Source organism: Amia ocellicauda, chromosome 4 (genome assembly GCF_036373705.1).
Source record: "Amia ocellicauda isolate fAmiCal2 chromosome 4, fAmiCal2.hap1, whole genome shotgun sequence".
Taxonomy (NCBI): domain Eukaryota; kingdom Metazoa; phylum Chordata; class Actinopteri; order Amiiformes; family Amiidae; genus Amia; species Amia ocellicauda.
Window position 1 is genome coordinate 36,863,542 of NC_089853.1, and position 25,233 is coordinate 36,888,774.

General features: G+C 37.7%; 1 protein-coding gene across 1 annotated transcript in view; it reads right to left on the reverse strand.

Moving 5' to 3' along the window:
• The window catches only part of lrrc49 (leucine rich repeat containing 49), a 106,242-nt gene that overhangs the window by 44,302 nt on the left and 36,707 nt on the right, over positions 1-25,233 (reverse strand). The window contains exons 9-11 of the mRNA XM_066702009.1: positions 20,769-20,830; positions 12,950-13,097; positions 1,783-1,866 (exon numbers count right to left, since the gene is read on the reverse strand). Coding sequence (XP_066558106.1) covers positions 1,783-1,866; positions 12,950-13,097; positions 20,769-20,830 — 294 coding nt within the window. The remainder of the gene's footprint in view (positions 1-1,782; positions 1,867-12,949; positions 13,098-20,768; positions 20,831-25,233) is intronic.

Consider the following 25,233-nt stretch of genomic DNA (forward strand, 5'->3'; position numbering starts at 1 on the left):
CATTTGTGAAAGGAGGATGACTATCATAAACTTCTGACGTTCTGTGACGTGTTTGTACACAGTTATCAATACCGAACAAATAAGGATCAAATTAAAACCTAAAGAAAAGGTGCATATGTGCAAAGACATCACCGAGAGGCAGATATTGTTTTTTTTAATTCCCAAAGTTATTACAATACCACCAAAATATCCATTGTCATTTGAAAGGTTTTGCAATGTTTAGAACTGAATTCTTCACAGCTCATGTCATAGTTGCTGATTTTCCCCTGGAAACAACAAATATACGAGCTCTGTGGAAGAAGGAACATTTGGTGCCTCTTGAACAAGAACAAGTCAGCCAAGTCATAGGCTATCACAAACCCCTTGTGTATGAGTCCAGGGGCTTATTTCTATAAATCAGTACAACATTGCTATTGAGGAAATGAAATGACATTGGGGGTGTAATATGAAACAGAACTTTCCTTTCTACTGTATATAACAATACTCTCAGATCACTTATCTCAAATCTAAGGTTTACAGGCAATACAAATAAGAATAATCGTGATAAATTATGGGCATAAGGGCTAAGAAAATGTGTTCTACCCCATTTTAGTAAACAAGGGAGAGACTAGACTTAAATATTTACAATGAAAATGGATTTAATGAAGCTCACTATTGTTGGCATTGCAAACTAAGGTCACAGAGCAGAAGCCATGGCTAAAAAAAGCTTTTCTCATCTTATACAGACATTTTTTAATATGTGTAATAAACTGACAGTTCTTGTTCTCCAAGCTGATACTTGGGAGTTAATAAAATTCAGCTTGACAGGCTAATCAAATCTCCCAGTGTATGGGGAAACCGAGTTCTGGTAGGGAAAATGGCCTATGCTTAATTACATTTTCTTATCTTCTCCCTTCTTGATAAAAGTTCATAATTTAAGAGTGAAATCTAAATTCCTAGAAAAACAGAAACAGGACCATAATAAACACATTGACTCACATCCTCCTCTGTATATAACTCTGTGTAATTGTTTGTGCTCTTTAGATAATGTGTTTCTGCATTATGCACAATGGGAAGCATTTAAGGTATTAACGGTAATGCATTATTCTTATTTACAAAATAACCGCATTAGGATTAATCTAAGATCAACTTGAGTTGGCCTACGATTTTTTTTGCTTGATATAAACGTGTACATTTTTGTGGTAATATATCAGTTACAGTGCATAATAAGAAGGCTTGTGTGGTTTAGTCACAAAATTCATTTTAATCTGAAAGACATTTCAAAGTGATGGAAGTTGGCAGAAATGCCGTTTCAAATTGGGAGGCCTTGAAATTGTTGAAGGTAAAGATTTAAACTGTATTCCACCTCAATGAGTCTTCCTTTTGTTTCATTGCCAATAATCAGCCTTTGGCTTGTGTATTTGAAAGAAAGATATATTGTGGCATATTTACCAGACCCTTCTATCAATGCAAATGAAGAAATAAAATAAAAAAAACTACATACAGGTTTAAGTAAATAAACTAATATGAAGGAATGGTTGAATTTTTGTTCTGTGAAGAAATGTATTTGTCGAGTTGTTTGTGAGCATCACTGTCTGTCATTTGTGACTGAAGCAAGAAGAAGAAGCTTAACAGAAACAGTCCTTGAATGTAGAAAGATAAGGAAAGAAGAAACTTACTACAAAGGAGAACTGGAACTGTAACATGTACTACACAGTGTGTCAAGGTGTCTTTTGTCCTCTGCATCACTAAGCACTTGGGGGATTCCTAATACCCAACAGAGTGTTTCAGAGTGCTGGCTACCTTGTGAATAGCTTGCTTGTGGGTCTCTCGTCTCTTTTCGTCCTCCTTCCGTGCCAAGACAGATGCCATTCGGCGTTCCTCTTCCTGGGAAGAGAACAGTAATGACACTTTGGTAATTGTGTTAAGCTTCAGTTGCTGAGAGGATAAGCCTTGTGTCACAGGCTTCAAAGACACTTCAGATAGTCCAATGATAAATGTAATAGGAGATAAATAGGGAAATTGGTGAGCAGCAAATGGTTATAGGAGAGCCAGGGGAGCTGTGAGAGTCATCATTGACGTTAAGTAAATGTGGTGAACATATACAGTGCCTTGCAAAAGTATTCAGACCCCTGAACAATTCTCTCATATTACTGAATTACAAATGGAACATTGAAAATTTGAAAATTTCAAAATTGCAGTCCACAAGCGTCATCCATCCAAACTGAACAACCTGGAGCAAATCTGCCAAGAAGAACAGGACAAAATCACTCTGACACTGTTTGCAAAGCTGGTATATACCTACCCCAAAAGACTTAAAGCTGTTATTGCAGTGAAAGGTGACTCTACCAAATATTAATGTGTGGGAGCTGAATACTTATGCAAGCAACATATTTCAATTTTCTTACAAACATTTCCCAACATAAAACCAATGTCACCTTACAATAATTGATTTAGAGTTTTCAAATACAATATCAAACAGAACAAAATTTCAATCTACCATTTGTAATTCAGTAATTGAATTGGTCAGGGGTCTGAATATATTTGAAAGGCACTGTATACAGATGTGGAAATTTGTAATGCTTTATAGACTTTCAGAAGGCTTTTGATTAAGTATGTCTCTTAAAAGAAGAAAGTACTCTTCCATTCTTTGGGAATGACATGCTAGAACATCTGGATGCACCAATCCAGAATGATACTACAAGGAATGGAATAAATTGAATATGATAATTTGACATCAAACTAGTAAATCAAGATTGCTTATTTAAATGAATAGAAGCTTCAGGAGGTGCATAACTTAAGAGCATTGTAAAACATGGAATAGGTCTGTTAGAATGTAGGTTGAATGTTAGGCCGGGATCTTTAAATGAACCCTTCCCTTGAATATCACAGATATATATTGTACATTACAAAACATACAATATATAACTGTGATATTCAAGGGAAAGGTTCATTTAAGGATTCAGAAAAAAGAGGAGGAAAAAACAAGAACCAAAACATCTTGGGAAACTAAGATTGAACATGCTTGCAATCTGGCTGCACTCCAGTAGTTTCATTCATGTTTAATTACAGTTTAATTCAAAAAGAGGGTGATTAATATCTTTCCAATTCTAATTAGGAAGCAAAGGAATTTGTTATTGTCACAAGAAAGCAGGCAAGGCAATTAAAATCTGTTTGAAGTAACAGTGCCAAAGCTTCATTCAACCTGAATGTGTTCTGTGTTGCTCTCTTCACCTCATACTTAAAAAACAGGAAAAGAAATTAAACTAAATGGTAGGAATTCAAGTAAATTGAAAAACAATAAAACAGCCGGCCATGTGCAAATTATAAACAATACTTAATGAGTTTGCATTACTAAGAATAAAATATCCTGTCAAACTTGTAGCTGTCAGTGAAGCTGTAGATTTGTAAATTGTGTTTAGGTCAAAAGCTTGATTTTGTACAAGTCTTCATTGAGGGAATATATGCCAACTATAAAAAGTTTTGATCACAGCCAAACACCCTGCAGATGTATAAATCTTTTTAAGGATTAAGCTGTGGGCTGCTTTAATTCCTTTATCATTTCCTGTATCTTATTTACGGTCTCTGTACGGTATCTTCGCACAAAACACCATTTGATAAAAAAAAATATAAATATAAATACAGAAAACTATGACTTGGCCTAAAAGCCAAAAAAAAAAAAAAAAACATGTTTTTGGTTTCCTTATTGAAGGAAGCATCCAATAAAAAATTACCGCTAACACATATATAAGATTTATATGTACCTGAAGACTGTGCTACAGTTTCTATTAACCAAAAACTTATATAATTATATAATAACTGGCCCTTTTTTCAGTCAGTTTTATTGAAAGTGACTGGAGTCTAGAGGGTGAGCGATACATTAATAACTGTTGCTGGAGGGATACTTACATTAGGAATATGGTTTTGCCTTTCATCCAAATAATGGAGAAGTAACTTATTCACACAGTGAGTCAATTTTCAAATTCAGGGTGTGAACTGCGAACTTTCTGGTTATAATTATTTTCCTTGATTTCCAAACTGCCTTCGCTCCTTAGAGAGAAACCCCATAATCATGAAATCTCAGTTCCCATGAATCTCTGCAGGCAAAATGACATACCTGACCGATCTGTTTGCAGACAGAAGCAAATACGTCTGGGAAATCACAGAGATTGTGAGGTTGCCCTCAATTAAAAATCTGTACACTCTTGGAATGTGTTCAGTATAAACCTGGTACATGTGCACATCAGATTCTGCTAATATGTACTATTTGTTACAGTCATAATGAGTAGCAGATTGCTACAACATATCCTTACAGTTATGTATCTATGCTCTAAGGAACATCAGCTGGAACCTAAAAAGCAGACATGATTATATTCTTAAAGCTCCATTTTTTCAACAAAAGCTACAAGATTAAGCGTTTCAAAGACAATTCCTTCAGTGTGTTTATACTTGAGAGGTATGTATAACTTGGTAAATGTGGATTTTCCGATGGGGAAAACAATGCAAAACCTTACTAAATATACAGGACTGACCCACATTAAAACCACTAGATGTTTTGAAAATATCTGAAAACAGAAGCAAAGAGGGACAAAAATGAAACATGTGGTCAGTCAAGGAAGAGAAGGAAACAAGATTTACAACCAAGTATGATGCAAAGAGAGTTTTAGACCAGAATCCTGATTGTGGCTTATTTGGTCTGGGAAGACTGGGATAAACACAGAGCACTGAGTTTACTGCGGTCAAACCTTGACTCTAAATATGTGCTATTATTACAGGGAACATCTGTAGCAAGCAAAGAAGTAACAAAGCAACTGAGAGCTAAGCAAAATTTAAATGAGCAGTAATATTTTAATTTAATTAAATTATACTGTGGCAGACTGATGAGGAAGCAAGGCGTATAGGGATGCCTGGGTGCAATGACTCCTACCACGTCTAGAGGGCAGTGCATTTAATAAATACCAGACAGAATTCTGAAACAGTACACTATTAGTTTTTGTTACGTTATTATTATGTTTTAAATACTTTTTATTAGATCAATAGATAGATAGATAGATAGATAGATAGATAGATAGATAGATAAAATAATTAATTAAATTATTATTAATAAAATTCTGAACGAAATATGGAGAATATGGAAAAACAAAAACAGAATACTGTTTATAATGTATAACGTTTACGTATAAGGAATATAAAGAGAGGGTTTTAGCAACCTCTGAATAATCTGTAGGTCAATATTTTGATTATAATATTAAACTTCTCAATAAATACATAAGGGAAACAATGAATTGAGATGTTAGGAAGCATTTTTTGCAATGTTATTGTATGTTATTATTTAAATCCAAACAAACTAAACCATTATCTCAGTAGCTAGAAAGTGATTCTTTGCTATCAAATAAAAACTGTTCTGAAACCCATCTACCCCATAAAAACAGATTTATCAGTACCCAGACTGAAGTGAAATATATAGAAAGAGTAGCCAGCAAAACTGGCATTCTTTGCCATATTGTCATTAATATGCTACTCTTATATCCACAGAAAACACACCTGAGGTATAGGGACTCTGATAACCATTTAATATTTTCCACATAACAAAACTGAAATACTGACTAGGAGCACATACACCAAACACCTGAGCCTGATATTTTTCAGCTGTGCTTAAAGAAATGAGGAATGGTAATGGCAATAACCATCAACAAAACTCCACTGGGTAGCTGCAAAAACAATATTTTTGTCATCTGTAGAGTTACAGAAACCCTGATTACAGATAAATTAGCAAGTCATCTATACATAACAGTGGTAAAGGAGACAGATAGGAAGCAATTAGTAGACTTTAACCAACTGACTAGGTTTCTTTTAACAGGTTACATCAGTAATGAATACTGTGGAGGCTCAAATATGATGTGTAGATTTCAGAAAGGCTTTTGAGAAAATGTCTTTTAAAAAGCAAATCTCAGGTTTTGGCGGGTAGTTGGTGGCAGAGAAGCTTCAGGCCCACTGCTTATCATGATTTATATAAACAATTGAGATAAGCAATGTTACTGTTTGTAACCTTACCAGATATTGTGTCAGCAGCAAATAATACGCTAAGAAACTAACACACTTTATATGACTGGACAGACACCAAGTAACAAGTGGTACTTGGTACTACAAGGAGGATGCAGGAATGTAAATTGTAAATATCACATTGGTTATAATGATGTGAAAATGATGACCAGGTGCTCAGAACTAAAAGCAGGAGGCATTTTTCTACAGGAGTCGAGTGAGTCTGGAACAAATGACCATGCCAGGCTGTTGAGTGTGACTCACTGGGATCCTTTAAGAAACAGCTTGACGTGATTCTGTAGCTTCTAACAACAAGGAGAAAGATGGGTCCAATCACTTCCTCTTGATTTTACACATTCTTATAATTACAGCGGTCTCCAAAACAGACCCTAGTGAGCTCATAATGGAGAAGGTCATGATTAAATCATTCATTTATAAAACCTGGATGTATTTAATCATAATCAATCAATCAATCGCTTGTTTCAGACAACTTTTTCACCTTGGCTCAGAGAACCAGAGTTTCCAAAGCTGAACAAATGGCTTGATTAATCAATCAATTAACTAACATGTGTTCCACTTGGTCAGAAATTGGTGATTTTGTGTGACCGACAACAATAACTAAGATTGGGCTGTCCAAGAGCAGGGTTGCACTTTATAACTGGACAAACAGGCAAGACAACTGGGGGATTACACCCTCTTGATGTAATCTCCTCCATTTTCACAGCTGTCATTTTGTCAAAGGAAATGGACAAACCTCTGAATGTAGTCGGATTTCACACAAAACTGAATGTAGGCAAAACCAAGTCTGAGTTTGAACAGCAATCCTTTCAGTAAATAGTCTTTTGCATTGAGGGGGAAAAAAGTCCCTTTCTCACCACACTAAAGTCAAGCTGAGTTCAGTAGAGATCAACAGAAAGGTGGTGCTTCTGTTAAACCAAACACAATGCAAGTTTGAAACGAATTATACTGAGGGGTAAACATTCCTTTACATCAGAAGAGCAATTCTTGTAATTTGAAGAAAAACAGATTCTCTTGTCCTGCATATTAATTATAGCTAGGGCTCAATATTAACCATTTTTTACTTTGGATCATCTGATGTCTATTTAGCCAGATTTTGAGCTTTTTCAGTTTCATAATGAAACTCAGACAAAGCAGTTATTGACCAAACAAAGACACTATTTTTAATCTTCATGTCGTGATTGAGAAGATGATCCTATTTCACCCTTTTTTGTGCTTTTGGTTCTTGCACCTCTCCTGATTAGGCTTTCAACACACCACCCATTGCCTTTAACCAAAATTAGTAAATCACTAGATAAAGATTATCATCTTAAACATTTCATACACTGACTGTATTTTAAACTATATCTAGTATGTGTTTGCTGTGTGTGAACTTACATTAATTCTTATAGTATGTGTAACATGTCTGAGTTTGAAATAATCAAGCGTGTGACTTAACTCAGTAATGACCCTGGCGTATGCTTTAGATATTGCCCGGCTCCCAGGAATGCCTGTCAGATCTGTACTTGTTTGCCAATTAGGTACATATGTATGTTTAAGAAAGGCAGCATACCTCGCCACCTTCTTTATTTCGCTGTACTCTGTACTCTGATTTGGCCGAGGTGTACTTCTGAAATATAATGGTTGTACAGTTTTCATTTCCAAATCTCACTAGTGTGCTCTTTGTTTTGGTCACTCTAATTGCACTCATTTCCTCCTTGTCAGTAGCGCTGATTAAATAAATCATACAGTAGCATAAATTCTTATAGACTACTACTATAACTGCAGAGCGATAATGGGGACATGCAATCAATTCTCTCTCATTAATCTGGCCTATTATAACTAGCACTGCTTTATATGCATATAGGTCCCTCTCAGAAGACAGCGTTTTGCTGGCATTTTATTCTAAACATCTAACATCAAAATATGCCATATGGCTGGCAATCAGAGCAATACTCATACACCACAACAATACACATTGTATTATCAAATTGACCCTGAAACCACAGCTTACGTTTTACTTAAATAAGTGTACATTTCTTAAAGGAACTGGTTTCATTTTTAAGAAAAATAAAAAAAGTGCATTATGCTTTTTAGCCTTTTGTTCCTGGCTTACCTCTGTTCATTTATCTATTGTTTGACTGATCAATTTATGGGAGAATTGCGCAGCTTTACTCTTAGTTTAGGATTTATTTAGATCTATTGTTGGCAAGCTACTCCATAAAATACATAATGTTCCTTTTACATAAGTCAGTGCAATTGGGAATCAGGCTTATATGAGACTAGGAGCTGAATATACAATATCCTGTAAAGATTTAATCACATCCCCCTGCTTGATGGTGTCATGTGTCATATTCCATCAACAACTATTTACCTATCCAGTTACACCCTACAGATACGGATATTCACAGGCCTTTTCCTGTCACAACTTCCAGAAGGACTGGCTGCACCAATTCATGCTGTGCATTTATGAAACATGCAGATAAATATAAAGAGGGCTTTGACTCAGGAATATTAATAGAAGATGGGCATGCAGCATATTGAAGATCACTTCTCACACCGATCTGCTATCACAGCCCATTTAATTCCCTATGACAAATGCTTGCACATTTTAATTTTTGTTCTCAAACCAGAATTGTTATGCTAGCTCTGCCAGCTATAATGTTTCTTGTTTGTTGTTGTTTGAGGCAGATTCCAGTACTGATCTTCCTCTCCATTCTGCCTCACACAAACAACTGCTTGCCTTCATGAATAGTTTTGTTTATTTATTTTAAACATGTCAAATGTGTTGTAATATACTTCACAATTATTTTAGATAGTCTGGCTAAATGTTTCTTTGTAAGTCTTTAACACAAAATGTTTCTGGTTCAATTTCAAAGATGCAAAAGGCTTGGAAATCCATAAAAGGCAATAACAGATTAATATAGATTAAAAAAGAACAAACACAGTTTCCAATTCAAATATTTGTTCCTTGTGTTTCGTGACTCTGGGTGTTCTCTGAAACATTTACATTCAACACTAGTGTCATTTTAGTGGTCAATTTGATCATTTCTGCTCCGAGTCTAGTATATTTACTACAATAGTAGACAGGTGAAGTGAGTGGCCATTTATTTATTTATTTATTTTCCGCAAAACTCAACAAAGACTTCATCATGAGTGATTGATCATCATAGAAATGGACCAATGCATATAGCCAGTTGATTTATGAAGGGAAGTTGAAGATTTCCAGGATTTCCTTTCTAGAGCACAGGTGTTTCTCATACAATTTACTAATAGTATTATGGCAAATACAAATCTGTTTGATATATATATATATATATCATACACATAACACACCTGTAATCTGAAAAGGGCATTCACTTCAACAACACCAAAGCTCAGATCTTGAAGGCTTTAGCATGCCCCCCTCCCGCTTTGCATACTATGCTCTCGTATTTCTGGCACATCTCCCAAATAGAGGTTCATCTATAGCTCATTTCTAGCCACAGATTTGGAGGACCATGGCAACCAAGCTTTGGCAGCATCTTAATACAAACAATATGCTTGAGTGTTTCCAATCAGATTTCTATTACTTTACTGAGAATAACAAAGTATATATTTTATATGGTTACACTTTCCTTGCATTCCTGTCTATTTTAAATTAAATTGACATTATAGTTTCTTTGAATGCTTTTGACCTCACCATTCTGTTAAAAAGATTCCACAGACAGTGCTGGGGTTTGATGCATGACCTCACCTTGGCCTTAGTCTCCGTCTGCCAATCTAAGGATTACAATGACAATGGCTAGTGCCAAAACGCACCCTGCCCATGAGTCCTTCGTACTCAGTCTCAGTCTCCAGCTCTGTCAACACACTCCCTCTTGGCAAGCCTGTATTTTACTTTAAGGAGGTTTAGTTGACTTTAGTTGGTTTAGTTTGTGAAAATCATCTAAATTGTTTGCCAAAGTTTAAATGTATTTTAGGCTGATATTTTTAATTGACATAAAAAATAAATAAAAAAACCCACTTGTGATTAAGTTTGCCATAACATCAACAACAATGATAATAATAATAATTTAAAAATAAATCAAGAGTACAAAAGCTGTGACTCTGGCAGAGGACAGGAGGTAAGAATCCAGGCACGGAACAGACAGAGATCAGACAAACCAAGGGTCATGGGCTGGCAACAGGAGCAGCAGAAGTCAGGCAAAAGGCGATGTTAACGAAACAGGCAGGAGGTCAGTCGATTAGGCGAACAAGACAGAGAGGATAATCCCAGAGACAATGGTTGAAATAGGAAAGGCAAAGTTCAATAACAAGGAAGCTAAACACAGGTCTGGAATGCTCAGTAAAGTTGCTGGAGTGGCAAACAAGACTTTGAATCAGGTGGTTGGGTCAAAGGGGACTAAATATTAGTGTTGGTGAGCAGGAGAATATGAGACAGGTGTGGTGATGATTAAATTAAGCAGGGACGATAATAGAATAATCAGGTACATGGAGACGGAGAGCCAGAGTGGCAATAGTGACCTCTGGTGGTGAACTTGGGGATGGTTGGACTGTGGATGTTACAATAGCATGGCCATTAAAGACATGTTCTGTTCTAACATTTCTGCCAATCATATAGGAGTTATAGCACATTAGGAAGACACCGTGCAGTGGATTATGGGAGCAGTCCTTCAGGTACTTTTATAATCACATTTTAGATATAACCAGCCAAATAATGGCTTATATTTAGGACTAAAAAGCTAAACATACCGTAAATATCACAAAGGCATGACTTGCAACACATTAATATATAAACATTATAGAGTGCCTACCTGTTAAAGGCTTCAGAATTAAAAAAACTAGGAAGACAGCAACAGGGGACACACTGGTTATATCTTTACCCACTGAAATTATGTTCTATTTCATTCTAAAAATTAAATCTGTTGAAACAATTATTTTGGCACATACACGTCTTCTTTAGGTTATATTCCTTCTCCGTGATAAAAGTTACACAGTTATATAAATCATTGAGAAAATAAATAAACTGATAAAAGTGGTATATATAGAAAAGGGACTTTGCTTCCCTAAGGTGATGCTGAACCTGTTTCTATCTTAATATATCCAATGCTCCTGAAGAAGATAGAAAAGCAACAAGAACAATCTCAAGCACTGCCAGCTACGTCCTATGTCTTAAATAGGCAGGTTAAAATAACTGAGCATCCTTAGCCTGGACCAAAGAACAGCTCTGGGATTTACTTTGGTACTGATGCAGAAACACTACTTCAAAATCATATAATAATAATCATCATCATCATCAATCATAATCCCAGGCTGATTGATTGGGAATGGCAGATGGAGGTATTTAGGCAAGTGGGATGCCAGTAACAGTATAAGCAAGCTTCCAAACGTTCCTTGTTGCAAATATAACTCTTGTCTGTTCCGATTATGACTAAATGATGCAGTGTATCTTAACACACACATTAGTTAACTTTATCTTCACTCTGGAATTCAAATCCCTGCATTGATGGAATATCCCCCCCACCCCCAGTTCTCAGACTGCATGATGAGAAATGAAGAGGGGCCCTCCCAGATTCCGAGCTCTCTATTTGGCCATCGTGCTTGTGTGCGCTTCCCTTCCTAAGCCCTCCTCACACTCTGGAACATGAAGTGTGTGATTTATCACCACAGTAATCTGAGTAGGAATGTTCATGAATGCACGCACAATCTGGACCGTGCAATCATTTCCTTATGTTTGTCCGATGGTACAGCAGGAAGAGAACAAACTCGTTTGGCTAAAGGACTGTACATAATGTATTCAATTATGCACTTTATGACGGATCTATTGCTGAATGCTGAGAGCAATCTTAAAGTAACAGCTTTTCACATCATACATTAAAAAAAAAAAAAAAAAAAAAAAAAATCAAGCATAGAGTTCCAGTGAATATGCTGAAACCAGCATTAAATAATGCACTGGAAGCCGCACACAGTCGCTATCATCGCAGCTGTATATGGATAACTAGGGATAACTATGCTAACCCCCTTGTGTGGCACATCTGCAAGATAAAACCGAGCACTGCAGTCTCAGTCACACAGTTCATGCATAAAACATAGCACTATCAATAGCATAATTGATAGGCTTTAAACCTTTAAAACATAATTCATGCAATGAGTCTAGCCATTATCCCCAGCCTTTTCATAATACCTACTGCAACCTATAAGGGTATTCACAATGCAAGATAAACTGGCTACTCTCTGTAACAAAAAAAAAAAAAAAAGGGTAAAGGCAGTTTGCTTTTATGTAAATTAAACATCATAGTAATTGGGTGATATTTCAGCCGGACTTCAATGAAACCGCTTGTGTATGGAAAAAAGCAAAGCTAACAGTGTGGGTTTATAGAAATGATTTGCGCAATCGGAGTTCATGCAGGGGCAATTTCCAGAGTAAAATGTTAACCCGGGGAAGACTACTTTGTCTTTATTTATTTATTCAGTCCTTCACCAGATTATAGACTTCCTTGTTCATCGCTTAAAGTAAGGCCATATCTGTGTTTGCCAAACTAAATTAGAGAACAAACTCTTTGGAAATTCTCTGTCTGTTGTGTCGCACATAATGAATTTCGCTTGTTAATTTAATAGGAGGACTTCCATGAAATATTGCAGATGTTGTCCATAGTACATGGTCATGCTAATTTCTTGATTTTTGTTCCAAGGTAGAGATACATATATTCAGAGGCTCACGTAAGGGGTATACATGTATGCATGCAGACCAACAATGTGGAAATACGTACAATATTTATTTACATTTCAGGATTCAGATTTTTTGAGAGCCAGAGGAAGTTTTTGGGTTTAACTAAATTTCTTGTTAAAAAAAAATGCATGCTCAGTTTCTGTGGGTACATATGTGAGAACCTCTTGGTAAACATTATGTGAACATCTGTACTTATTCATATACAAATAAGGTGCTTACTGTGATTCGCTTCATGTCCAGCTGTCTTAGTTGAACCATGTAGCGTAGGGCAGTCTGTTTGTACCATGTCTCCTGGGCTAGAGGATTCCCATCCAGGGTGACCTCAGATAATGAGCGGGAGTCTCCAAGGCAGACAAGGTCGTCAAAACTATACGCAAACAAACACACGTAGAAAATGAAGCAATAACTTGTATTATTGTAACTGTCTGTGATTCAAGTGTGAGAGCCAACAAGCGTCCCTGAATTCACAGCTTTAACTCATAGATTTTTGTATCACTTTAAAATGTAGAATATTTGGTTATCCTTCTTGAAGATTGTGCAATGTCTGGTTTGGAAGCAACTTTTGAATTGTGGCTCATTGTGTCAATGTATCTTACCATGACCTGGAAGCATCTCCATATATATTTTATAATTACTCAAATAAATAAATAGACAAACACATAAATACATTAATAAAAAATTAATAAATAAATGTACCACTGTAGGCAACAAAATGCTTGCTTTAAAATTGAAATGTTAAAAAAAACATTTATACTTGTCCTCCATTTTTTTGTAATTTCATAGTTTCCTTAGACAGCAGGGATTTGATAGATTTAGTGTACTTAGGTGTCACTCCTGCTTCAGGCGTTATGGATTGTGTTGTTTATGTTTGCATTTCTTATAATTATTTAATGTTATATAGACAAGTTTGGTCAATAGCGCTCTTGATTTATGGTTTATTTATGCAGGCATGACAATGACATACGACAGCAACATCTAAATTATAGTAAAATTCCAAAAACACTTGGCAGACTCAATAAAGACCTTAAGGGCAGTAGCCAAAGTGGACAAATGGAAAAGTATTAGCAGACCCATAAGGAAAATAACCATTTTGTTAACATATGTTTATATATTTATATTCTAAATATAATACAAATATATGAAAACATACAATGTATTTTATACATAGGAGTTTTGCATATGGAGGGAGACCTACTAATTCGCAAATTAAAGGAATTACATTCAATTTTTATCACATCATTCCTTTATATTTCACATTCCATGGGCACAAACTTCATTTGCTTGAATACTTTGAACTTCTTGATTAAGAGTTTCCACAAACCACAGAATTTTAGAGCAATTTATCCCTGTAAAACAATCCCTGCTATTGAAAAGATTATAACATGATTATAATAAGATTTGCATCTTCGTTTCATTTATCTGTCATTATTTTCCCAGAAAAAATAAAAGCTGATAACAGCAGGTTACAGAAAGACAGAAGGAAAGACCCTTACAGAAGTATGTGCAGGTGTCAGCTCTTTGATGGCTGTTTTCCAACTTTCTTTCTCTTACTCCCTCCTTTTTTATTTTTTTAGCTGGAGCAACAATTTTGTTAGCCTCAGAGACTGCCGAAGCCCCGACTCCTAAACTTTTCCTTTCCTTTCTGTTTAATATTCCGGAAGTTTTCGTGCTTGATGTATGAGGGGGTTGAATGTTATTTATAATGAGATTATAAATCCAGCTGTGGGTAGGGAGCCTCAAGCAAGTTCTGTGCGCCTTGTGTCAACTGTGTGTTTGTTGGACGTGTGCAGACATTGGGGACACTGTCTCATGAGCCAGTCTTGTTAACAGTCATAATAACAGTCACAGTTCAAACATGGTTCAGACTCCCAATAGGACATTAATTTAAACAAAAGACACACATGGAACTGAAATGATCATTGCCAGGGTTCGTTGTGCAAATAAGTATGACTACCACTATGGTACACTGACCTGTGAGTTATAGAGAATGGGATGGGAGAAGGAGCAGGTTGAGTTTAGCTATACCATCTTGATGATCGGTAAGGAGTGGTGGGAGTGGACAAGTACACTGGAGACAGGACACTATTGCAGCAGTCTCAGCCCACTGCATGTTTTTCACTGTGCACCTCTTAATTTGTGTTCTTCCCCTCCAGTCCCTGCGCAGTATATGGCACAGTATGTATTGTATGTATTTTCATTATTTTAATTCCTTGTAATATTATTATTATTAAGAAGAAGAAGAAGAAGAAGAAGAAGAAGAAGAAGAAGAAGAAGAAGAAGAAGAAGAAGAAGAAGAAGAAGAAGAAGAAGAAGAAGAAGAAGAAGAAGAAGAAGAAGAAGAAGAAGAAGAAGAAGAAGAAGAAGAAGAAGAAGAAGAAGAAGAAGAAGAAGAAGAAGAAGAAGAAGAAGAAAACAATTTAAATGAAATCCATCTGGTTGCTTAGATCCCCCACCCCCACCCCACACTATGTCTTTTAGATGCCAATTAAACTAAAGTCTGGGCTTCTTGATGTGCCACTATTGGACAGAGGTTGTGTGTTAGTCTTGGTATCATGGGAAATATAAATTTGTGACATCCTCGATCTGGCCTACTTAGATTTCCTCCTCTAACACATTTATCTAAGAGTCCAACTTCCCCACCTGCTGTGTAGTGGGGGTTCCTGCCTTTTCATGCACTTTGGGATTTTTGGAATTATTAGTGCTGCACAACTGCAAGGTATTAATGTATATATGAATTGAAAAAGCACATGTTTGTGAACAGAGACTTCATGGAAACAATTGACCCTAAGCTCCCCTCTCCATCCGTGAAAGCTCTTCATAAGCAGAAGATTACATGACTTCATAGTCCACACATAAATTAATCTACAATAGAAAGCCAATGATGTGACAGAGAAGCATTACTACTATATTCCCATGTTACCAAGCTAAACCCCAGATTTGAAAGAGCACGCAGGTACCAACTTTATTTTTAAGCCACTTGTAAGAAATGCAGCTAAATAATCAATCAATCAATTTTTATTTGTATAGCGCCTTTCGCAGGGTAGCCAGAGAACGCTTTACAGACTGGTAAACATACAGCAAACATACAGCAATAAGCAACAGTGATAAAGATGAAAATGCCTCATGTGTTCAACCAGCAAAAAAGTCTCAATACAGAAACAGAAGATTAACTAAGAGAAAAATAAAGAACAATAAAGGGTATAAAAAGCAAATAGAAAAGGATGTTGTCCATTAATAGCTCCCAGTGAGTCGGTTGTCTGAAACAGCCATACTTCTCCTCCGATAGCCTGACTACGCTGCAGAAACTGCAGCATAAAAAAATCCTACTGGGGTAGCCTGCAATGGGCTCAGCAGTACTAAGAATGCGGAGGAAAACGCCTTGCTCAAAAGCCCCAGGCACAAGATGAATTAGGAGACCGGCTTTGCACTGAAACAAGAATGTATCATCAGGGCTCCCTGGAGGCATTACATTCTCACAGAAGGGAGACTTACTAAATTTAGCCTGGCTGCTCAATTACACACTGTCAGTGCATGTCCAGAACAAATGAACTCCACCAACACAAAGACAAGGGGCACTTTCTTATGAATGCACTGGCGATCACAGCTACAGTGCAGAGGCTACAGATCCCCCCCTTGCCAATTCATCCAAATAAAGTGCTTGACTTTGGATGAGGATAAACTTTATGAGGATAACGCCAACTTCCACACTGAAGAAAAGAGGGCCATAAAAGAAAGTGCCCTTTCTCTTCCGCTGCAAAATTCCATGGAGTATTTCACTGATCCCGCTGCTGAGGATCAAACTCATGTCAAAGGCTGAACAGTTTCTATAACTGGCAAATTCGGGTTTGTTGCTGACGACATTGAAACTGTGTATAGCTTGTACAGTGAGGGAAAAAAGTATTTGATCCCCTTCTGATTTTGTACGTTTGCCCACTGACAAAGAAATGATCAGTCTATAATTTTAATGGTAGGTGTATTTTAACAGTGAGAGATAGAATGACAACAACAAAATCCAGAAAAACGCATTTCAAAAAAGTTATAAATTGATTTGCATGTTAATGAGGGAAATAAGTATTTGATCCCCTATCAATCAGCAAGATTTCTGGCTCCCAGGTGTCTTTTATACAGGTAACGAGCTGAGATTAGGAGCACTCTCTTAAAGGGAGTTTGCATGTTAATGAGGGAAACATCTTCTTTGGCAAACCTCTCCTTGGACATCAAAGCATCTAATGTGCCCTCTTTCAACATAAACTCTCAGTGGACAGCAAGGGTGAAACTGTAGCTAAAACCAAGAAGCACATCACCCAACAGGGTCCACTTCAGTCCTTCTCTCTCAGCCTCTTTGATATTCATACCAACACTCCCATAGCACTCCAGCATCCACATCACACATATATAGCACTGCCCTGCTGTCCAAAAAGAGATGTTGTTGAAGTGTTGCAGCACTTCTTCCGATGTATACTTGGAACAGACCCATCCAAGCAAACGCAGAGCAATTACAGTATTATGACTCACTTGCCCCTCTCTGACAATTCACCTTGTCAAATCTCAGCATACAGTATGCAAACAAAAGAGACACACACACACACACACATATATATATATATATATATATATATATATATATATATATATGACGTTACGAGTTACAAGTTTGTGCAATTTCTAGCAATGAGGGCTTGATTCCCAGCAATGCAATGTTACAATATTAAAACTGGTTGAAAAGTTACATACTTGAATAACTGGCTTTGAAGACATTGAGATATGCTTGACCACAATCACAATCTGTGGGGCCATATATATGTTTTCAAATATATAAATTACTGTTAGAGAAAAATCAGTGATATCTTTGATCGATTCCCTTAAAAATACATTATTTATAATCAGGGAAGAAGTTGATCATATCTCCATCACATTCTCCAACATGTATTTTAGTGCAGATCCCTTTGCACATGAATGAGAACATGGATATTGCCTTTACTAATCCTGTTGGATGTGTTTGATAATAAATTGTGACCGTATATTCAAGCCTGCTATTACGTGACTAATCTTTGAATATGCAAAATCTGAGTGGGCTCAATCTGAAAATGCAAGGGATACCATTTATCTGTGTCTGCTGTATAAAAAAAGTTAGGTCCATAAATATTTGGACAGTGACACAATTGTCATCATTTTGGCTCTGTACACCACCACAATGGATTTGAAACGAAACAATCAAGATGTGCTTTAAGTGTAGACTTTCATCATTAATTTGATGGTAGTTACATCTAAATTGGGTGAACGGTGTAGGAATTACACCCATTTGTATATGTGGTCCCCCCAATTTTAGGGGCTTAAAAGTAATTGGACAAACTAACATAATCATGAATTAAATTGTGAGTTTCAATACTTGGTTTCAAATCCTTTGCAGTCAATGACTGCCTGAAGTCTGGAACCCATAGACATCACCAGATGCTGGGTTTCTTCCCTGGTGATGCTCTGCCAGGCCTGCACTGCAGCTGTCTTTAGTTCCTGCTTGTTCTTGGGGCGTTTTGCCTTCAGTTTTGCCTTAGAAATCAAAACAAACCAATCAGAGAGACAGCAAAAACATCAGATGTGGCCAAATCAACTATTTGGTACATTCTTAAAAAGGAAGAACACACTGGTGAGCTCAGGAACACCAAAAGGCCCGGACGACCACGGAAAACAACTGTGGTGGATGACAGAATAATTATGTCCCTAGTGAAGAAAAACCCCTTCACAACAGTTGGCCAGATCAAGAACACCCTCCAGGAGGTAGACGTATCTGTGTCAAAGTCAACAATCAAGAGAAGACTTCACCAGAGTAAATACAGAGGGTTTACCACAAGATGTAAACCATTGGTAAGCTCCAAAAACGGGAAGACCAGATTAGAGTTTGCCAAAAAACATCTAAAGAACCCTGTACAGTTCTGGAACAACATCCTATGGACAGATGAGACAAATATCAACTTGTACCAGAATTATGGGAAAAGAAGAGTATGGAGAAGGGAAGGAACTGCTGGGAAGATGGACAATGACCTGAAGCATACTGCAAAAGCAACAAAATACTTTTTTAAGGTGAAGAAGTGGAATGTTCTGCAATGGCCAAGTCAATCACCTGCCCTGAATCCAATTGAGCAGCATTTCACTTGCTGAAGGCAAGTACAGGCCTGGCAGAGCATCACCAAGGAAGAAACCCAGCATCTGGTGATGTCTATGGGTTCCAGACTTCAGGCAGTCATTGACTGCAAAGGATTTGCAATCAAGTATTGAAACTCACAATTTAATGAATGATTATGTTAGTTTGTCCAAATACTTTTGGGGGGACCACATCTAAATCTGGGTGTAATTCCTACACCGTTCACCCAATTTGGATGTAACTACCATCAAATTAAAGATGAAAGTCTACACTTAATGCACATATTGCACAGATTGTTTCCTTTCAAATCCATTGTGGTGGCGTATGACAATTGTGGCACTGTCCAAATATTTATGGTCATAACTGTACAGGTATTGTACAGACTTCTTTTCAGAAGAGCACAGCTTTGTTCACTATCAGGAATATAATTAGGATATCGGAATATGTGAGTTTCAGTGGAAACGTACCAGATGCTATTAAAACATCATTTTGTATAGGATTTAAATTCAATTAACTATATACTGATTGAAAGGAGGTCTGATTTGCCCTCATCAATCTAATGCTTCAGCATGTGATTGCCATTCAATGGGATCCATGTTGATCGAGCCAAACTTTGCATGACTACATTTTGCCACAACCAGATCCTCAGACTTGCTAAGTGAAGGCACAAGGCGAGTAAAAGCCTTATGTAGTAGATCAGCAGTCGGACACAAATCCAGGGTAATGTTTCATTTTTGCTTGCATATTCAAATGCCTTTCAGCAAATGTGATAGGAATTTACCACATGCTTTCAAAATAATTGGTAACATATTGCCTTTTCATACAGTATGTCAAGACCTTATTTTAAGCAAAGGAGTTGCCAACTTTTATGGACAAATATTTTTTATTGTTTATTCATTTTTTCCCCTGCACCAAAAAATGATGGCTCCCCAAGAGACCACCAAGTTTGCCTGTTTGGTGGGTCTTTCACTGGTACAACAGATAGCCCTCTGTATTAACTGTCAAATTAACTCCAACTGACTCTTTTTTTTAATCTAGAGAGACAGCTGAACTCTTTGCTGCAGCTTCACGGGTGATCTGTGTAGCAATTCACAGAGAAAACATGATCAGGTGGAAATTGAGCACTAAACCTATAAAATCCAAGCCATGATGATGGGAGGGGGGTGGATCTATGATAATGATCAAATGTATCCAATAAAAATAAGACACCATATAATCCAGTTCAGGAAACACACCTGGCTGGTGTTTAAATAACAAGTAAATCTCAGCAAAGCTTCACCCTTTCACAATAAATAATTGTCCACAAGGTGACTGAATACCAATATCTGTCTTGGGCAATTCAAATAAACAGCCCCTGGAATCATCATAATGTCTCATCTGCTCTCTGCTGAGGAATGATTGCTTTGATCGTTTCAGTTCAAAAAGTGGGAAAGATAACAAGGTTTAGGGATTAAAGATTCTGTTAAAAAAAAATTCAGGGTGACATTCACAAAGGCAGACACTCAACTCTCAGCTCTGCCTTTTCATGCACATCCAGAAATGCAAGATACAATAGGCAGGAAAACTGAGGGGCTTCAAGCATTCGTGTTGAAGACTCCCGATACTCTCACTAGGATAGAAAGTGCTGATGGAAAACAGATCACTCTCAACTGTCTTCAGTCATAATTCAAATTTCTCTGAAGCACAAGCACTAAATAACTGACTGTCGTTTCTGTTCTCAGAATTGCTCTTCCCTGTAGCTCTCCATTCCCAACTCTGCAGAGGAGAACCATGTGCTGCCCTGAATGGTGCATTCCCAGTCCCCCATAACAAAACACAAAAGCTTCAGCTCAGTCCAAGGCTGGGCAGGACAGGGTTAAGTGGTGGCTCGGCGGTGGTGGCGGAGGGCACCTATCTTACCTGGCGATGTTGTTGCAGCTGAGGAAGAGCCGCTGCAGGCAGGGCAGGCAGTCTACATCTGTCTGCAGGAAGAGAAAGAGGCTGTGAGGAAGTGCCTGGGAAGGATGGCTGGAAAAGAGAGAGCCGGGTGGCCTTGATGTGGGTCAAGCTTTCCCAGCCCACAGAGCAAGCATCCAGCACCATTCCCTTAGTCACCTTGCAGCTTCACATTGATTTCTGCTTAGCAATCAGCTCCATCCTCGCTTCGCGCAGCGCCGCTACTGTACAGAGATAGGAGGGGGATGGCAGAGGGGGGAAGGGGGGGACTGCGTGTTAATGCAGAGATGCACTCTGCAGGAACTGCTGCTCTGTTTACAAGGTAAATGAGCAGACAGGAAAAAGGGAGAGTGAAAGAAGGCTAAAAAAAGGAGGAGGGAGGCGGCAGCAGGCAAATTATATTGATGGGCTGTTAAAAAGACAAAACTCCATCCGTTTCACAGGCTGAGGGGGTTTTCAGTAACGAAGAGGGAGGCTTGATGGCATGAGAGCAGAAAGGCAGCTGGGGAAAGAGAAAAATATACAGAACAAAAAAAAGGAGGGGACCGCCAGACCTGAGTGGCTGTGTCCTGAAAATTTTAATCGGTCTGCTTTTCTTTTCTTTATGCCTGTGCTTTGAGAGAAATTTCTAAAGGGAAGGGGGAGAAAAGCAAATCATGCCTGAGAAGAAGAACACAGACTGGAGAAGGAGGTGGAGACAAGAAAGCTGGGAGGATGACAGGCTTAGAGCGCACGGAGACTCCCAGGGGAGCTTGAATGTGCTGCGTCAGCCCTCACAAAAGCCACAGCACTGACTCCTCTCATCCAGCATCGCTACAACTGTGTCCCTTCAAAGCGAGTTTTTCTTATCCTTTCTTATTATGTGTTTATTTTTTTCCCTCTCATTCAAAACCTGCTAAATTTAGAACTGCTGCCTCATTTCAGGCACACTGTTAACAAATGTGTGGCAATTGCACAGCACATTTATTCAGAACATTTCTCAGCATTTACCCAGAATGCTCAGGTTTCAAAAGCGCCTCATTAATTTTATGAGTCACAGGATATTATGGGTGTGGAAGATTTTCCTCCTTTTTCCAAAGCTCATTTCCAATGGCGACACAGGTCAACCATTGCGTTTTCCTGCATGTGCTCAATATTGGCTATAATAAATGCATGCTCTGTAATACGCCCTGAGAAATATAGAAGACTGAACTAACCCGCATTGTGTAACTGCAACGTTGACCTCAATCCCCCAGTCCATGATCTCGTTATGTAATTGTGCCTTTTGTGAAGCTAACTGATAAAGCACTAATACATTTCAGTTGAATTGTAAACTGACTTTTACTCTATTTTACCAGACAAAGAGCCTGATTAAATAACATTAACTAGCTATGTCTGAATATAACTACCCAAGCAGACATGACATGCTAAAAAAAGGTTATTATTATGGTACTATTATTATTATTTGTAGATTACATGATGAAATACAATTATTTTTAAGAAAAATGTGTTCGACTTGACTTTTGGGCCTGGATGAAATGTAAACTTCAACAAACCCACAAACTGCAAAGTAAAAACCCCGGACTCGATGGCAGTTTTTCACTGGATAGCATGACAAAGGCTCCCGCAAACAAAAGGTTGTCATCAACATTTTCAGTTAATCGGGGTTACAATTAAAAATGCGTGTCTTCTATTTTCAGTACGAAGTCTATCCTGGTTGTACAGTCCCAACAGCAGTCCCTGTCCTCCAGTACTAGGAGTCATGACTCCCAAGGAGGGAGTCAGTCAGGCTACATTTCAGTTGTCAAAGGATAAATCTCTTTTTAGTGCTTAGACATGTACACATTTTAAATTGTCTGTAACCAGGTTCTTTACAATCGTATTTTGTATAGTGCAAGAAAGGCATACGGCTAGGTTTTGTAGGTGTTTGTCCCTAGCAACAGTATCCAATGAAAATATAACCTGACACTTAAATCGTCCCTGTGTTTTCCCACAACTAACACATTCTTTGTTAATTACCCACAGACTGATGCAGGCATATAATATGAAGTTCATCTGCTGTCATAAATCACCCATATATTACACACACAATGGCAATGTAGCCTAGGTATTAATGTGCATGTGAGTGTCAGCATAGCTTAAATAGATAGACAGCTTAAAGTGAATATTATATAAATGATGGATGTTATAAGGAGGAGACTTTGCAAAGCTGTAGTTTCCAAATCATTTTGTTTTTGTCATTTATGTGGTCAGAATAAAACCCTGCCATTTGTGTCTCATATTATTTGTTTCTTCAAATTGCATCATTTCAAATATCGTAAGCAACAAATAAAACTATGGAAAGTCATTCTGAATGTCCTCCAGCATACATTGTAATGAACAACATGGAAAAAAAACACTATAAAAACACAATCTGTGATCGAGAAGATAAGAAATAGCTTGGGTAATTTAAGCCAAGAAAACAAAACAAAAATGAATTGTCTAACCAAATGTGAGAAATACACAAAATAAAGTAATTCTGTTCAAGAAATACAAATATTGTAGTATAGTTGTAGCATTTTTGTAACTGCAGTCCAATACTGAAATATTACAGTGTTTATATCAATGATTCAAACTGAAGTTTTTGGAAGGAAGTGCTCCAGAAAAAATGGGCATCTATAATGAACACATATTGGTACTGTGATGCCGTGCCAGGTGGTGTGAAGAGAGACCGACCTGAACAACACTGCATTTCCCTGGCCCCTGGGTGAGGGGCATTAACAGGTGCAGCAACTGACCTGCTGAAATCCTTATGACTGGCTCCCACCCACGATAAAATGGGTTTCCTGTTGAGGAGAGGCAGAGAGGAGTGCCAGCTGAAGAGCAAGAGAAAGAGACCTGAAGAATTGGATTATGGTGACTGACCATGCTTTTGAACGATTATGGATTGTGGATTGGACTGGTTGCTGTCTTGTGTTCGTGTTTATAGTTAATTCTGTGTGTAGAGAGGGACCCGTGAATGTGTTTAGTTTATGCTGGAAGAGGAGCTAAGTAAGTGCCTGCTTATATTTGATGTTTTGTTTTGATCACTAACGCACAATAAATAAATCTTCATTTTTGCACCATCCCCCAGCCTCTATGTTTCCAGAACCCCGCCTTAGAGACCTGACACTGCGGCAAACACCTGATAGTGTTACAGTACCTAAATATTGAGGCTTTTTCATTTTAAGTGGGTATTTTCAATGTGGCACAATAAAGTAATTTTCCACTTCAAGAAAAATACTCAAATTACTTTCAGTGTATCTATCAAGCATAGTGGTAAGATTTAACTTGGGTACCAGGAGAGGATAGCAGCTCCTCTGTACTTAAGGGGGGGGGGATTAAAGAAATGTCTTACCTTAAAAGGGGGGTTGCTTGGGCTGTGAAGAGCCTATTGCAATCAGTAGGATGAAAGATACAGAGGCAGCTTACCATAAGGCACCGGCTGACAGCTGAGTCTTCAAGCACATTAGGGGATTACTCAATAAATAATACAATGGAAGAGATGACTGGGGTTTAAAAACCAAGGCTGCTGTCAAGGTCATCTCTCAAAATTTGTGTGCATGCTTTTAGGAAAATGAAAAGACTTCCACTGCTAATGTGATGTTGTTTTTGTCTATGCACTGACACCAAGAAGATGAGCAGGGCTACCTTAAGCGGGAGGTTATGAGTCACTTGCTTTATTACATTTTTTTCCAAGAAAATCTTTGCTTTCCAAATCTGTGTGGTAGCTCCTTCAAGAAGTCAAAACCCATTTCGATGAGAGACAAGACTTCAGGAAATTAACTCCAGTCAACCAGCACACAGCTGTTGGGTTGTGTTTACATTGCAATGCAAGTGCCATTATCCCATTTCTACATTGATTTCCATCTTGACAGAACTGACAATACTAAAATAAACTCTGCTGTTGCTGATGTATCACTCATTCACAGAAAGAGAACATAGGAAACAGAAGTGTTGGTCTCCACTGTTGTTAGGCATAACATGCTAAAGCTATATTAAAGATTTGCTCATACAACCATCCCTTTTAAAATGTATGTTATAATGTACAGTGAGGGAAAAAAGTATTTGATCCCCTGCTGATTTTGTACGTTTGCCCACTGACAAAGGAATGATCAGTCTATAATTTTAATGGTAGGTGAGAGACAAAATAACAACAAACAAATCCAGAAAAACACATTTCAAAAAAGTTATACATTGATTTGCATGTTAATGAGGGAAATAAGTATTTGACCCCTTCGACTTAGTACTTGGTGGCAAAACCCTTGTTGGCAATCACAGAGGTCAGATGTTTCTTGTAGTTGGCCACAAGGTTTGCACACATCTCAGGAGGGATTTTGTCCCAGTCCTCTTTGCAGATCCTCTCCAAGTCATTAAGGTTTTGAGGCCGACGTTTGGCAACTCGAACCTTCAGCTCCCTCCACAGATTTTC